This window comes from Bombus affinis, chromosome 8 (assembly GCF_024516045.1).
Source record: "Bombus affinis isolate iyBomAffi1 chromosome 8, iyBomAffi1.2, whole genome shotgun sequence".
Lineage (NCBI taxonomy): Eukaryota > Metazoa > Arthropoda > Insecta > Hymenoptera > Apidae > Bombus > Bombus affinis.
Window position 1 is genome coordinate 9526920 of NC_066351.1, and position 14371 is coordinate 9541290.

General features: G+C 34.7%; 3 protein-coding genes across 6 annotated transcripts in view; 2 read left to right on the top strand and 1 right to left on the bottom strand.

Moving 5' to 3' along the window:
* The window catches only part of LOC126919568 (peritrophin-1-like), a 108204-nt gene extending 105908 nt beyond the window's left edge, over window positions 1–2296 (bottom strand). The window contains exon 1 of the mRNA XM_050728959.1: window positions 2287–2296. The gene's annotated coding sequence lies outside the window, so the exon portion shown is untranslated. The remainder of the gene's footprint in view (window positions 1–2286) is intronic.
* LOC126919669 (uncharacterized) overlaps window positions 1–14371 on the top strand; it is a 228657-nt gene that overhangs the window by 99321 nt on the left and 114965 nt on the right. The window lies entirely within an intron of this gene.
* LOC126919561 (tyramine receptor 1-like) overlaps window positions 1–14371 on the top strand; it is a 100587-nt gene that overhangs the window by 84298 nt on the left and 1918 nt on the right. For all 4 annotated transcript variants that reach the window (XM_050728946.1, XM_050728948.1, XM_050728947.1 and 1 more), the window contains 5 exons: window positions 3065–3294; window positions 4367–4504; window positions 11539–11651; window positions 12377–12710; window positions 14043–14343. In XM_050728946.1, the coding sequence (XP_050584903.1) occupies window positions 3139–3294; window positions 4367–4504; window positions 11539–11651; window positions 12377–12710; window positions 14043–14343 (1042 nt within the window). In that variant the 5' untranslated portion in view covers window positions 3065–3138. The remainder of the gene's footprint in view (window positions 1–3064; window positions 3295–4366; window positions 4505–11538; window positions 11652–12376; window positions 12711–14042; window positions 14344–14371) is intronic.

The following is a 14371-nucleotide window of genomic DNA, read 5'->3' on the forward strand; positions in this document are numbered from 1 at the left end:
ACGAACGTACTACGTTTCCATATTAGTAATAAAATTTTTATATATATGAAGGATATGAAATGGAATATAAAGTCAAGTATGTATGAAAGATATACATATACGAAAGTCAGTATCATAGGAAAAAATGCTAGTACAATGGGATAAAAATACTGTTAAAAATTTGCTTAATTTAATTTAATTATTTGAGAAAGCTGCACTTAATAATTCATACATTTAATAATTGTATAAATACATTTTGATCATTATGCCTCTGTCATCACATTAACATATCAATTTACACTCGCTCAATCACTTCCAATCACTACATTCATGAGAACGAAATGTAATTAAATTTAATCATACGCTCATTGAACACGTGAATTTAAATTAATAATTAATAACGAAGTGATGTAGCATGTAACGCAACTTAATTCTTTGCTCGTATCAACAGCCGGAATGAAACGTGTTTTTCATTGCTGAAATATATTAAACGCACGACGTAGTAAACTAAACGTCGCATCGTAATGCATCTAGAAATGTGTAACAAACAAGACCATTGTGTTAGATTTATGCTACTTACGTTCCAACTCAGGTACCAAAAAATAACTCAAGGGAAAAGCGGAGAAGAATGTAAATATCATTTATCTTTTCCGTTACGTGAGACTGAGACGCAGACTTCTTAAATTTTCTTCAAACTTTTAAGTGCATTCTTCTCTCTATAGTAATCTATTTTGCTGCAGTATTGGCATAACAAAGTTTTAAGTTTACTATTTGTTGACAGCGTTAAATCAGCTCTCATTGAAAGGTGGAGAAACGCATTTTGCAATGTATAACAGACAAAAGATACTTCCAATTTAATTTTAACTTAACTTTTACCTAATTTCAATAATTATCTCAAGAACACTAAATTAATTGCTACTAAGTAGTACTAAATTGATGAGGACGGCTAGTACCAAATCTTTAATAGATCTTAATTTATTAGCATTTAAATGATTTCATTATATTGTTGTTGACTGTGGAAAACAAGAAATCTACTGCCGGCCTGATCTTTGAGATCATTTACCATGGGTCACGAAATTCTCTACAAATTGATTATTTACAAATTATTTGTTTGATGAAATGAAATGTGATTCGAAAGTTCTTAAAGTACAAAGCGTTATTATACGCATATTAAAAATTTTATCTGAATGTTAATCCAACGAATGTTTAATTTTTTATTCATTGCTCCATGGATGCGTATAAGAGCAATTATATATTTTTTAAACGTAAGATATCGCAGCTTATATTAGATTCACGGAGATCAATAAATAATATAAGCAAAGTAGAGTATGATCATATCCGTGATCGTCATAGGCAAGTAAATCTGCTTGGCGTGCAGGTACGTGTCTCGCATATCCAGGTCAAATGGTTATTATATTACATGCAAAAAATATCTGAATAAATGCGAAATTACAATGCTTTATACTGATAAAGTACCGTAGCACTCTCCATTTATCTGAAATCCATTTATCGGAACGAAATTTCACCTACTGCCCGATTAACTGAATTATAGCCGATTGAACTCATTTATCTGAACGCTAATTCCTATTATTTAAATGAAAAATCGTATGAAATGGGGAGAACCAGTGAACCCATATTATACGAACTATTTGTCTTTGCCACAGGTTTAAATAATCTCTGTCATAGAAATGGAATTCTACTGAAGTTAAAATTCGAATGAAGCTGGAACTTTTGACATAGTAAAAGATTAGCATCATTATTCTCATCTAGTAGGGTATCGACCAATTACTTCGGAGTGCGATTGAATCATGCAACGGAAAAACAAAACGAGTCCTTCAGACGAAATACCTGAACCAACATCTACAGCTTTATCCGAAAGGTTTTTGAACTCCCATGCAGCCAACCCTTCGTTCTTATCTTTTTGTACGTTTCGCTTTATTTTCCTAGGTATCCTCGTTCCTCGTTGTTTCCGTTACAATAATTCGGATCCTCCATAACGTCGCGTACAGGTCATTTACTTTCGCTAATTTATTTCGAGTATACATATATACATACACGGTAAGAAAGCAAAGCGACAGGTCAGCCAGTTAACTCGATTCTTCGCCTCGCGTTGTATAAACCAATAATTCTATGTAGAATATCTGAATATTGACTTACAGATCAGGTTTGACAGTTTATAAACCCAAATGTGTTTCAATAAAATTTATTCGTCGGTTACCTTGTCTCGTTGAATATGAATATGAATGAAGATGTATGACTAATTCAAGGATGAGTCCCGCGTTTACACAGTGTACACAGATAGATGAAAGATCGGAAGTTTCATGGTACACAGATTGAAGGAATGGAACAATGGTATATGCTTGTCTAATCAGCGAATGAAAATATACGCTTTTTATCAATTGGATGTCCATTGAATTTTCGATATTCGCGAGAAGGAAAGGAACGATTGTTATTTTTCTAAGCAATGAAATCCACTTGTTGATCGTCTTTATGGTAAGATCGCTAATTGATATTTATGAGCTTCTCTCTTTAGACACGAAAGGAAGTCTAATTACATTGATTATTATTAGCAACTGTCGTTTTGCTATAATTTATATTTATAAATTAGATATATTTATATTATATATTTATATAACTCTGCTTTATATGAAAAGTAAATAATTCCGTAACTTTTATCTTCAAATACCTAATAAATTTTATTAATTAAAAAAAAGAAATGCTCTTCTAAGTTCAGGAGGTAATTACAGATATATAGCAATATTCTTCCTCGCCAGGATATTTCCAGTAATCTAACTTCATCCTCGATACAACTACCCACAAGGGCCGATAAAGACGTTTAAGTACACCCTTTCAGAAGCTTCCTCTAAAATGCATTGTTCTTTTCTTCGGACCGTAATCTTGCTCCGTCGATCAAAAACGAATCGCCTTCGCGACGATAAAGCTCCGGAATCGTCCCGTACGATGCACAGTCCGGCGGAAAAAGTAAATTGAAAAGGGACAATTTTTCTCGACGCGAACCTTCGTTGTGGCCCGATCATCGCGGAAATCATTTATCTTTTATCGAAGCGAAAATATTGTCTTGCAGGGGGCCGCATGATGCACGGAAATGTGCAAATTGCTGAGCGGAAGTCATCGTCAATGGACCGGGGGTAAAGCGCCATGGCGAATCAAACGGCCAATTACTATGGGGACGTTTATCAATGGAACCACACGGTGTCGACGGTCGACCGAGATACGCAGTCGGAATACTACCTACCGAATTGGACGGATCTCGTTTTGGCGGGGCTGTTCATCATGTTGATCATCGTCACTATAGTAAGGAATAATTAAACGCCTGATTTGATCCTAAGACGGCTTTGTTTCAGACTATTAGCGAAACACGATTTCGATGCTTCCTACAAATGTTAACTGCTTGTAGGAAACGCGAGAAAATCCTTGAAATTCTCTACTCTCTTGTTTTGTCTAACTATACCATTGCTCGTGAGTATTCGGACATTTTGCTAGATTTGTAATAATAGTACGTGAACTCGATCAAAATCTAGGAGTTAAGGATGAATTAACAATTAGACGCAACAGTTGCTACGCTTTTATGGAATCACCAGACTATATGATAAATTATCTATTAAAGAATATAGCAAATAATATCATATATTATTTTTATTAATTCTGGAGAATTTATCCTCGTTATTAAAGAACAAAATTATTGCAGTTTGATTTATCTATGATTTTGTAATTATAATATACAGCTCGTCAAATGTAGATAATCGTCCGGATACTTCTGAGCGATAGGGTACCGAATTTTGCGGATTTTTGAAGCGTTTTAGAAATCCTTTTCGTGTGTGAATAGAATATTAAAACATATGTCGAGATTCCAAGAGGAATTTGATTTAGCTGGAATTTATCCTCTACGCCTTCTTTTTCTAGCCGTCTTGAATTCCGCAAAGAAACATTGTTTGAGATACACAAAAGTATCGATTGATTCAAGAAGTATTAGTTACCCGTATATAAGTATCTGACATCACAGGAGATTTTTTATACGTTTTGAATGAATCTCGAATGATATTGACAGATAATGACAAGCGTATGTTTCAGTGTTTAATTCGAGCGTGATTTCAAACTATACAATGAAAAATGTTTTAAACTAAAACTCAATTTGACGTTCATTTGTATTTGTCCATTTTATAAATTACATGCATTTTATAGTGATTTTAAAATTTCATATTTAACGTAAAATATATAACTATAGTGATATGTTAGTTATTCACAATATACACATAGAACCATGGTTGTTACTTTTTCCGCTTTCTTTTTTTTTAAGTGTAGTATCCATCAATCACTATTTCATCGATTTCATAAAATAAAATGTATACTTTTTACTGTATGGCAGGTGGGCAACACTCTAGTAATTGCCGCTGTGATAACAACTAGGCGTTTACGGTCTGTTACTAATTGTTTCGTGTCCAGCCTGGCGGCTGCGGATTTGCTGGTTGGCTTGGCTGTGATGCCACCGGCGGTATTGTTGCAGGTATATAAAAGTATTTAAAAATAAAAATAAGAGTATTACGAAACCTATATAGGCATACAGAGAAAAGGGATAAATAAAAAATTAATATAGCAATGGGAGAATAGAAATAAATGCAAAAGATTTGGGAAACGAATACAAGTAGAAAAATAAAAATGATAAAAGTTCTTCGAAATAAACTAACAAGAAAGGGAAAAAGTAAATATAGGCATAGAGAAATAAAACATGTGGCGAAAATGCGATAAAACGGAACAGTAATGAAACTAAGTAGTACAGATCAACGATAATTGATCGATTATGAGAACGTATGAAACCTCGCGTGCCTTTCTACTGAAAAGCCAAAGCTGTTCGTGCAGGAGTTCTGTATGTATCGCTGTTACGTAAATCAACAGCGCGAGATTTCGTGGGATTCTGCGATTGAGAACATTGGAACGATTTATCATGCTATAAAAGTCGAGGAGGTCACGGTTATAAATGATCACTGTGTTAATGGTGTTCACGCGTACCAGCGTTTTAAAAAAAGCTAGATTATATCGTAAAACGTTCCACAGCAGGCAACGGACGGTCTCTCTCGTTGCACGTTTACACGATGGAAATATATAAATTATGTACAAGAGTAATCAGCGAGTCAATTTAATACTATAAACATTCTAATTTGAAAATTCTAAACTAAATTATAATTGGAACAAAATGTACGTCACGGCACTGTACTCTATTAAAAGATAAATTACTTAATGGTAGAATATTAAAAGTAACATTAAGGGTGATATAATAGAATTTCATTGAATTATGCTGATATTAGTAAAATCATTTCAGAATAAATAATAATTTTAGTAACATTTACGAAGCTCTCCATCTCTGCTTTAAAAGTCTGTTATTAACACATTTACTTGTAACCATCTAAAAATGAATCACAGATTTCTCGTTATTTTCTTAACGTATTGGCCATTCAGCTCCAAGTGTCACGTGACGATTACCAACATTGATTCTTCGTTTTTCTTCAAGAGCGAAAAGTAATTTTGCATATAGATTGGAGCAGAGCTGGTCTGTAATGAATGCTCTTCGATACGGTACGAGCGCTATCCAATCAACCGAATGCTGCGGAGACGATTCTTAATGTCCACGATTCTCACTAGGAATGACCACTTTTTCTTGCTTAGCATGATTATATGTTCTAGTTCCAGGATAAGTACAGATAATAGGAAACCTTTACAAATTATTTTCTATAATAATTCTTTTCAATGGTACTCCTTGATCTCGTTCAAAAAGATTTATTAGAAAACTAAACATACTTACAAATTAAAGTATATATATTACTTTAAAAAAGTTAAACTAATTATTGGAACACATTCAAGAAACTATTAAAATGCGTTTTTTAGAAAACTTTGGTATTAGAAAATACAAGATCGTTATGATATAACATTGGTATATATCGTTGTGACTGGACTGTGCATTCATATGCAAATTTATATTTTCGCGAACGTTGAATTTCTATCGCATCTTTTATTCCCGCAAATATCAAACACTCTATATGTATATGTGGAAAATGACGAAGAAAGATTTATTATATTTCTCTTATACGTTACGACATTCAATACTTACAGTGGCGAGAAAGAGTATTTGTATTTGTAATATTTATATACTAATTAAATTAGATTCATTCAAGTGTATTGAAATTTGTATCGTTTAGTAGTCTTTTCGTATTAATAAAAGCGTTGATACTGTGAAAGTGATAAAAGAAAACGCTCCATTGGAAACTGTGCCTCAGATGACTGGAAACTGTATCTGTACAAATGCCTCTTGTCGGCGCTGTATATCTTTGTATTACTGTGAAACGAGAATCAGAATGAGTATCGCAAGAATTCTGCGGTTAATTCTCACGGTGAATTCATTCCAAAGAGACCGTGAAGTAACGTAATTTCCGGTGTCAATTAAGTCTTCGCCAGCTAGTAGATAGTTACTCTGGGAACTCGCGTAACAAAATAACACGATCAAGAGTTGCATTGCTTGGGTAAAAGTTGCGCTTCCACTGCGCATCATCGTCGGCAAAAAGGAATACCAATGAGAATAACGAACGTCGTAGTCGATCGCAAGAGCACTCTTCTAGACTACGAATAATTTATTTGCAGCCTCTTTTCACCAGACGAATTAAAACATTCTGTACAATTAACCGGATGTTAATTAAAGCGGAGTCTGCTAAGATTCATAAGCAGGTATACAGTTGTACATTGAACGTCTGTAAATAGTAATTGAGAAGTGTTATCGACAACTGAAATTGTTGTTGAAAATATATTAAAGGCTATATTACTTGAAGATTAGTTACTTAGTTTCGTATCACAAATGATAAGATTGATTGAAATTAACCGAAATGAGAACTGTATCTTATAAATAATAAAAAAGTTCTTTTTAATAGACCGATAATTTGCTGCTCTTTTTCTTTTATGGCAAATCTTTTTACGTGAACGGTTTCGCATTTCGGATCTTTTGTGAAGATCGAAATAAAAGCGTCTCAATCTCCAACGACTGGCTTTACTTCTACAAAGTGAATTCGTATATGAAAGAACATGGTGTTTCTTTTATGCCTGTAGCTATATCCCTTAGTTGGATTTTTTAAAGGTACATAAAACTGAAATCTCTTCTCATAAATCTCATATGTAACTTCCATAAAAAATTTCGTTCATCGTATTTCAATCCGTATAATAATTTTATCGATGTCGTCATTATGGTCACAAAGTATAAACGGCGGAAATTCTTAATGAATAATCAAAATTCTGAAAAGCAAAGCTTCCGTACATCTTCTCAAACGACTGCTAAATCTCAGAAGCTGGCAAAAAAGCAGGGATCACGTTCCCAAATGAAATTATACAGTCGTTACGCAAACGGGGACAAGCTTTCTTACCAAAACTTTCGAAATTGCAGTCAAAGAGTTTTTATTCCGTTGCCCATTCTTTCGAAACGAATCCGAAAGTCCACCATCTCAAGACGTTATGAGATCTCCATTCTACATTCTACATAATGGGATAAAGTATTAAAAGGCGTACAATGGCTTGAACACGCCCAAAGCTGAACCATGTATAACACACCCACGCGTCCTTTGACTGAAGAAAGGAAACACGTACAATGATGTTCCACATTTTCTTTTACGTCTCTTTGTTGCGTTACGCGCTACAGAAGGAAGGTAAGATGAAAAGTATTACGACGTGAATAATGATGCGAGGTACAAAACATTAATCTGAAAGTGTTGCGCATTAAAGTGTATGATACTGTGTTTCAATGAAACAAATATGAAAGAGCGCAGTGATTGCGAAATGAGATTGTGTCGTTACAATACTGGTACGTTATTATCAAACATCTTATAACAATGCAACAGCGAAAAAATACTTTCATTTAAATAAGCAGATTCTCTTTCGAGTGTCATGGTAATAATTTCAATGTTATAATTAATACAGGTGGTATTTTTGCATAGATTTACATGAATTATTTTAATTTATGCGCCGGTATAATTATTCTTTTTACTATACGTAAAAAGTTCACGTACGTGACGTCCTTCTGTGCATTAGATTCTTTCATCGCCTACATTTTTCGAAATAATTTCTGCAAAACCGAGTCGAATCATGCTATCTACGCCAGGTTTGTAGCATAGAATTATACGCGCGCCTTTTCTTTAAATTATATCATACACGACATCACTACTAAAAAAAAATTATTTTTTTTTTAATATGAAAAATTGTCAACCCTGTAGAAGATTGCACGAGATTAAATCTCGTCGCAGTAAGCATTAAGCTCGTCGTCGCGTGACGCCTTTTGGAACGAGCTTTGTGATAGCATATTTTACTGACAATTAGACATTTAAAAAGTGGAGGAATAAAAAATAATGAAGCATATGCAGTGTCTGGATTTACTGCTATTGTTTAAATTATTACTAACTAATTGTAAGTCACGTGTTATCTGAGTGTCAGCACTGAAATGGTAGAAAATGAATTTGATACATTTGAAGCTGTACATTCTTGAATTCTTAAATTAAATATCTAATTTGTTCGAAGATCATACGAAAACATCTGGCGTTAAAAATAGGTTAACTAACTTAGAATAAGGAAGAAGTCAAACTTTTGTGACCAAAAAAATAACTTCTTAAGTAAACTCAATCTGGGTGATAAAAGTTTCTCGCTACAACGACATGCAGCATTATATCGAGCAAGTCAGAAGTGAAATAAATTTCACGTGATAACGAGTGTTTAACAGCTTATCATTAATCTCTGTCGGTAACACTGATGCACCGGTCCACTTTTAGTTATCTATTGACAAATTGCACCGATAAATTCTATACAAGTTAGTAGGAATTCTTCGACAGTGAAATATCAGTCGCGGTTGTGAACTAGAAGTCTTGTGTCATTCTGAAAACGAGCCTTAACCCCTCTCGTTGTTCCTTTAATTCCCGCATTTATGTACGATTATTACATCACCTGATCATTAATTATCCTCGTTTAATTAATTATTATTACTTAGTAAGTGAACTTGAGAACAGTGTTCAATGTAAGTTTGAGGGAGGTAGAGGAACATTTACAGTAGTCACTTATAGTACTACACTCTAATGGAAAACAGAAATTGTTTTGAAACCATTCTCTAATAACTTTAGCGAGTGGAAACCAAGTTTTCTAGACCAAAGTGTAATAGCACCCAACTCGACCAAACTGAAAATAAGAACGATCTTTAAACAGCTCGGTTTGGCTTTACCTATCCAATCCTGACCCGTTAAGTTCAATTGTATCGGCTAAAACCTACGTACTTTCTCCTCCATCCATTTACAGATTAAAATGTAACACCGCGTGCACGGTAAGGGCAAACGAATGAAAACAAACTTCAAATATCAGCGCGTTCTGAGATACTCCACCAAATAATTTGCAAAGCTAACGGAAGTTTGCGCGCGTCTCTTTCGTGCTTCATGGGTCAGCCTGACTGTGTTTGTCGGATGGTCCACTTTAACCTTTCTGTTCGTAGCGTCGACTTTAGTCGTCATCCGAAAACTGCCTTTGGGCATTATTAATGCCTACTGATGAACTCAAGTACGATGAACGCAATGATGAACGCAAATAAGATCGAACATTGGCCGATTAGATTCAAACTCTCTATAAATATTTCAAGAAAAAGAAGTGGTACTTGCAAATAGATTTGAATACTAGTCGAATAGGCGTGAAACTTTTTTCGAGCATCTAGCCAAAAATTCTGCGTTTTCTTAACGTCATTTTCATTGATCATCATTGAAGTCCACTATCGTAATTTTCTACAAAACGTTGTAAATCGAATATTATATTTCTAAATAATTGCAAGTGCAAGCGATAAAATAATATTTATGAGATATACGGTGTTTTTCTAGCTCTCATAGCGTTGCCATTTGTAAGAGTATCGATTCATTCTGATATCGAAGTACCTGCAGACAGAACTTCGGAAACTTCTGTTAAAACTTTAAAATTATAACCAGACTGCAAACCTTTTCATCGAATTGCACCAGATGTCCGAATACTTTGGATGGTTATATATACTTTTTGTAAAGCATTTATTGTAAGTGAAACACTGTGTATTTGACCATGCCGTGCAATAGTCATGTGGCCAAAGTTGCACAACGGATTTAGATTAGTTCTACAATGATGCGGGTCAGCATCTGTTGCCCGCATAACATGCGACCGTTTCATAAAGAAAGTTTTATTATGTCGTTATTACGTATTTATTAGGTCATTAATTTAACATGCTACTCTAGATATAATTCAGAATAAAATGAGCGACAATTAATGTAGAAAATATCCCTACGTTAATCAATTCCAAATAAGACTTTGTAAAATGATGTGCAGTTAATTAAATTTTTTAAAACAACGAGATCGCGCATATTTCTCGAGATTTCAAAATTGTCACGCAGGAACGATCTGATATTCGCACACTTTATGAAAATATTGCGAAGGATTCCAATTGAACACGACACTGTCGAAATATGTAAATAAGTATTATAGAAGCGTTATCGATTTCAGATCTTTATTTTCTCAAATATCTGTTAATCTACTCGAATATTTAAATGTCAATACTTGATTAACTTTATAATCGTGGTATGTTTTTGGCACCAACTATATTGCTATCACTCGCGAAGCAATCAACACCACAATGAGATTGGAGTCTTGTAGGCTTGTGTGCGCTCAGGTGAATGAGCTTGACGGGCAGCTCGCGGCTGTTTAACCCTTTTAAGTGCTACGAACACGTATATTTAGCCGGCGAATGCCATCATGTTAGACTAAAAGCGTAGACGTCTGGTACAATGACATCACCGTGAGCCTTTGATGTGTTCAAAACAAATGGATTTGTTTCGGAAGAAAATAATATGCTTCATCCGCTTTGCCTAATTTCACGTATAAAACAACTCTATTGATTTGAAAATAAACAATTTATAATATAATAGATTTTCTCTACCGATACTACCCATCATAATCATGAAGTGCAGTATCAAAGGTGATAGGCATTGCCTTTATTATGTTAGAAGCGTCAAGAACTTTCGAGTTAATAAAATATTTGCTTATCACACCAGCAGATACAACCAAGTATTCTCTGTAAATAATAAAAAGAAAAATCGATAAAAGAATTAATTTACCATTAAGACGAATAAAAATAAAACAATGAATGAGTTACGCATTAAAATGAAAATAAATTGAAATACCAACATAATTGTAAATTAATGCAATCTTCACTACTAACACTTTTTACATAACATTTACAAATGTTATCTCATAATTGAGCCAATTAACACGCAATAATGCATATACATATGTACAATAGAGAATGTGATATTATAATAAGATATTTAAATAAGATATAAATATTTTAAATTTCCTGTTATAAAATCTTATAAAACCCTGCCAATTTCTCCCAAGTTTATGATATCGTTTATAGCTTGACGTGTATAGTGCTCGATGTCTCAATTACAAATCCATGCGCATTTAAGCATTCATTAACGAGCTATCTTGAACAAGGTGTCTAATGAAATAAATTTGACGAAGCTCACAGGTGGTACCTGGCAATTGGGCGAGGTGCTCTGCGACTCATGGGTCTCCCTCGATATTCTTCTCTGTACTGCCAGCATCCTATCGTTATGCGCCATATCCATAGACAGGTGAGTGGTTGGCCGCATTCCCGAACCATGGCACGTAAATGGAACGAGATTACCGCAAGAAATTTTACTGCGCGCGAATAGAGTGACCAACGTCAGTTACGTAGGCTGATGGTCGAATACCGGAACTGCAAGTTTCCCGTTTAGTAGACGAGAATCCGGTCTTCTTGCCTCGTAGAAACGAAATCGTTTAAAGTTTATAGGAGATTTTCTGAAACTGAGAGGAACCGATTCGGTACAAATTAACTGGCCGATCACGTGCAAGCTTTTCGTATCCGCGCGATTTATATCGATCGATGCTTAACCCGTAGAGATATAGCTGTGCCGTGTCGCTGCAAATTAGAAGTTCCCGGTCGAGCCACTGTGACGATACTTGTAACGCTGCGATGTGGAAACAAGTGACGAGATTAATGAAATTTATTAAACTTTCATCAATTACAATTCTATTGTGTACAATTACGATTTCTTTTATAGATTGAACTATCTTTTATAAGCCGTTGCATTTTCCAAATTAAATCGCGCTCATCAAACTTAGACTCGTTCAAATACATAACGCTCTCTTTCTCTCTCTCTCTCTCTATTTCTCTTTCTCTCTGCAATTTACAACTAAAACTGTGAAAAGCGTGGTGTGAAATGGGTCTACCTTTATTTTAATTAAGAACTTCTATCTGAATTCGTCGCTTAGTTGTTCCCACGTGCTTCCTAAATGAATTTCATTTTCATCGAAGGTACCTAGCCGTAACTCAACCGCTGATATACAGCCGACGACGACGAAGCAAGAGATTGGCTGGATTGATGATTGTCGCAGTATGGGTGCTAGCTGGCGCTATCACCAGTCCACCTCTGCTGGGATGCTTTCCACGTGCGACGAATCGTGACACTAAAAAATGCTCGTACAACATGGACTCTTCATACGTGATATTTTCCGCGATGGGTTCTTTTTTCCTACCGATGTTGGTAATGCTTTACGTATACGGCAGAATATCCTGCGTGATTGCCAGCCGACACAGAAATCTCGAAGCTACCGAGAGCGAAAACATTCGACCACGTCGCAACGTTTTGGTAAGCATTCTCTGACAGATTATTTTCTTAACTCTTTGGAAGATGGAGGTTGTTTGAAAGCGTAAAAAATTAAAAATTAGAGACTTTGTTATTTTTTATTATATTTATTAGAGCAATTGAGCATTAGAAAATGAATAATCTTTATTTATATTTTAATGAAATATTTATGCAAGACTTTGTGGTTATAAAAATATTTTCGATTCAATTCTGTGAATACGGAAACAATCACAAGTATACAAAAATGTAGATAAGAAGAATTAAGACGAAGTGAAGGAAAGCATATTCTCTAATTAACAGGACACATTTTTATGCGCCAAGCATCTGTAAAGCATCATTACACTTTCTTTGGAAATAAACTCCTACGCTTCTAGCTATATTAATTTACGCAACTTTTCATCTCCAACGAGAAAATACCTATTTGCACAACGTGTTTCCCTGAAGGCATACGCGATATAACTCGTGTGCTGAGCAACTTGAAAAAAGAAATGAGAAGGAATTTAGAGTGCACTGAAAAATAATACGAACATTTGTTATAGCCGATACACCAAATCAATTTATCAGATTTCAGTCAGTAATAATATTGAATCAATTATAATCAATAGAGTTTTAGAAGAAATGAATCGATCAGTACAATCCAAAATATATATGTGTAATCGATGCATAGAAGTGCATAAAATTATCTTATGATTTTGCAAAGTCTAAAAGGAAAACAAAGTAATAAAACATAGCTATATAATATATTTAATTAATAAACGGTAAACAAGACAAGAACATTTTTTCGGACAATGAATCAAATATCTGGAATAAAATGTTGAATTTCAAAAATTCTACAATTCATTGCAATTAGAAACTGCAGGAACGAGTCAGACGCAGTCCAGTTTGCTCGGAAAGACTGACAAGCGTATATAAATGAGAAATCGATTCGCAATTTCAATCTATTGATACTAATGCTTACAAATCTGTTACGATGACACCGTTCGACAGATTTCCAGTAGGTAATGCGAAACTTATGAATATGGAAGCGCAGACTTGCTCGATATTGCTTTCGATAGTGACACCAAAATCTTGTACCCTATCTCTGCGATATTTTTACGATAAACTTGAAAAATTGATAAGCTCTTTGAAACTTAATATTTTTGTAGAATAATATAAATTTATTCCTATAAAGTTTCACAAACACTAACTAATTTTTCTAGAAAGTAAGATACTATAATATCGCACTTGTACAGTTAAAGGTACACGTGTACACTGCCCCATCTATCCTTGTTATTTTATTTTGTTGTATCCAATTTGTCGCTAGGAAGAATTTCAATTTGCTGCAATTTTCTGCAGATCGAGCGTGCAAAGAGCATCAGAGTACGAAGAACAGAATGCGTAACCAGTAGCGTGACATGCGACAGGGCATCCGACGAAGCGGAACCTCCTAGCACGAGCAAAAGGTCTGGGATTGTCCGCAGCCATCAGCAGAGTTGCATCAACAGAGTTGCACGAGAGACAAAAACCGCTGCCACTTTAGCAGTGGTCGTAGGTGGATTCGTCGCCTGTTGGTTACCATTCTTCATCCTCTACTTGGCCACTCCTTTCGTGCCTATGGAACCACCAGATATTCTGATGCCTGCGCTAACTTGGCTAGGTAATTATCATAAAGCAGTCGAAGTTGT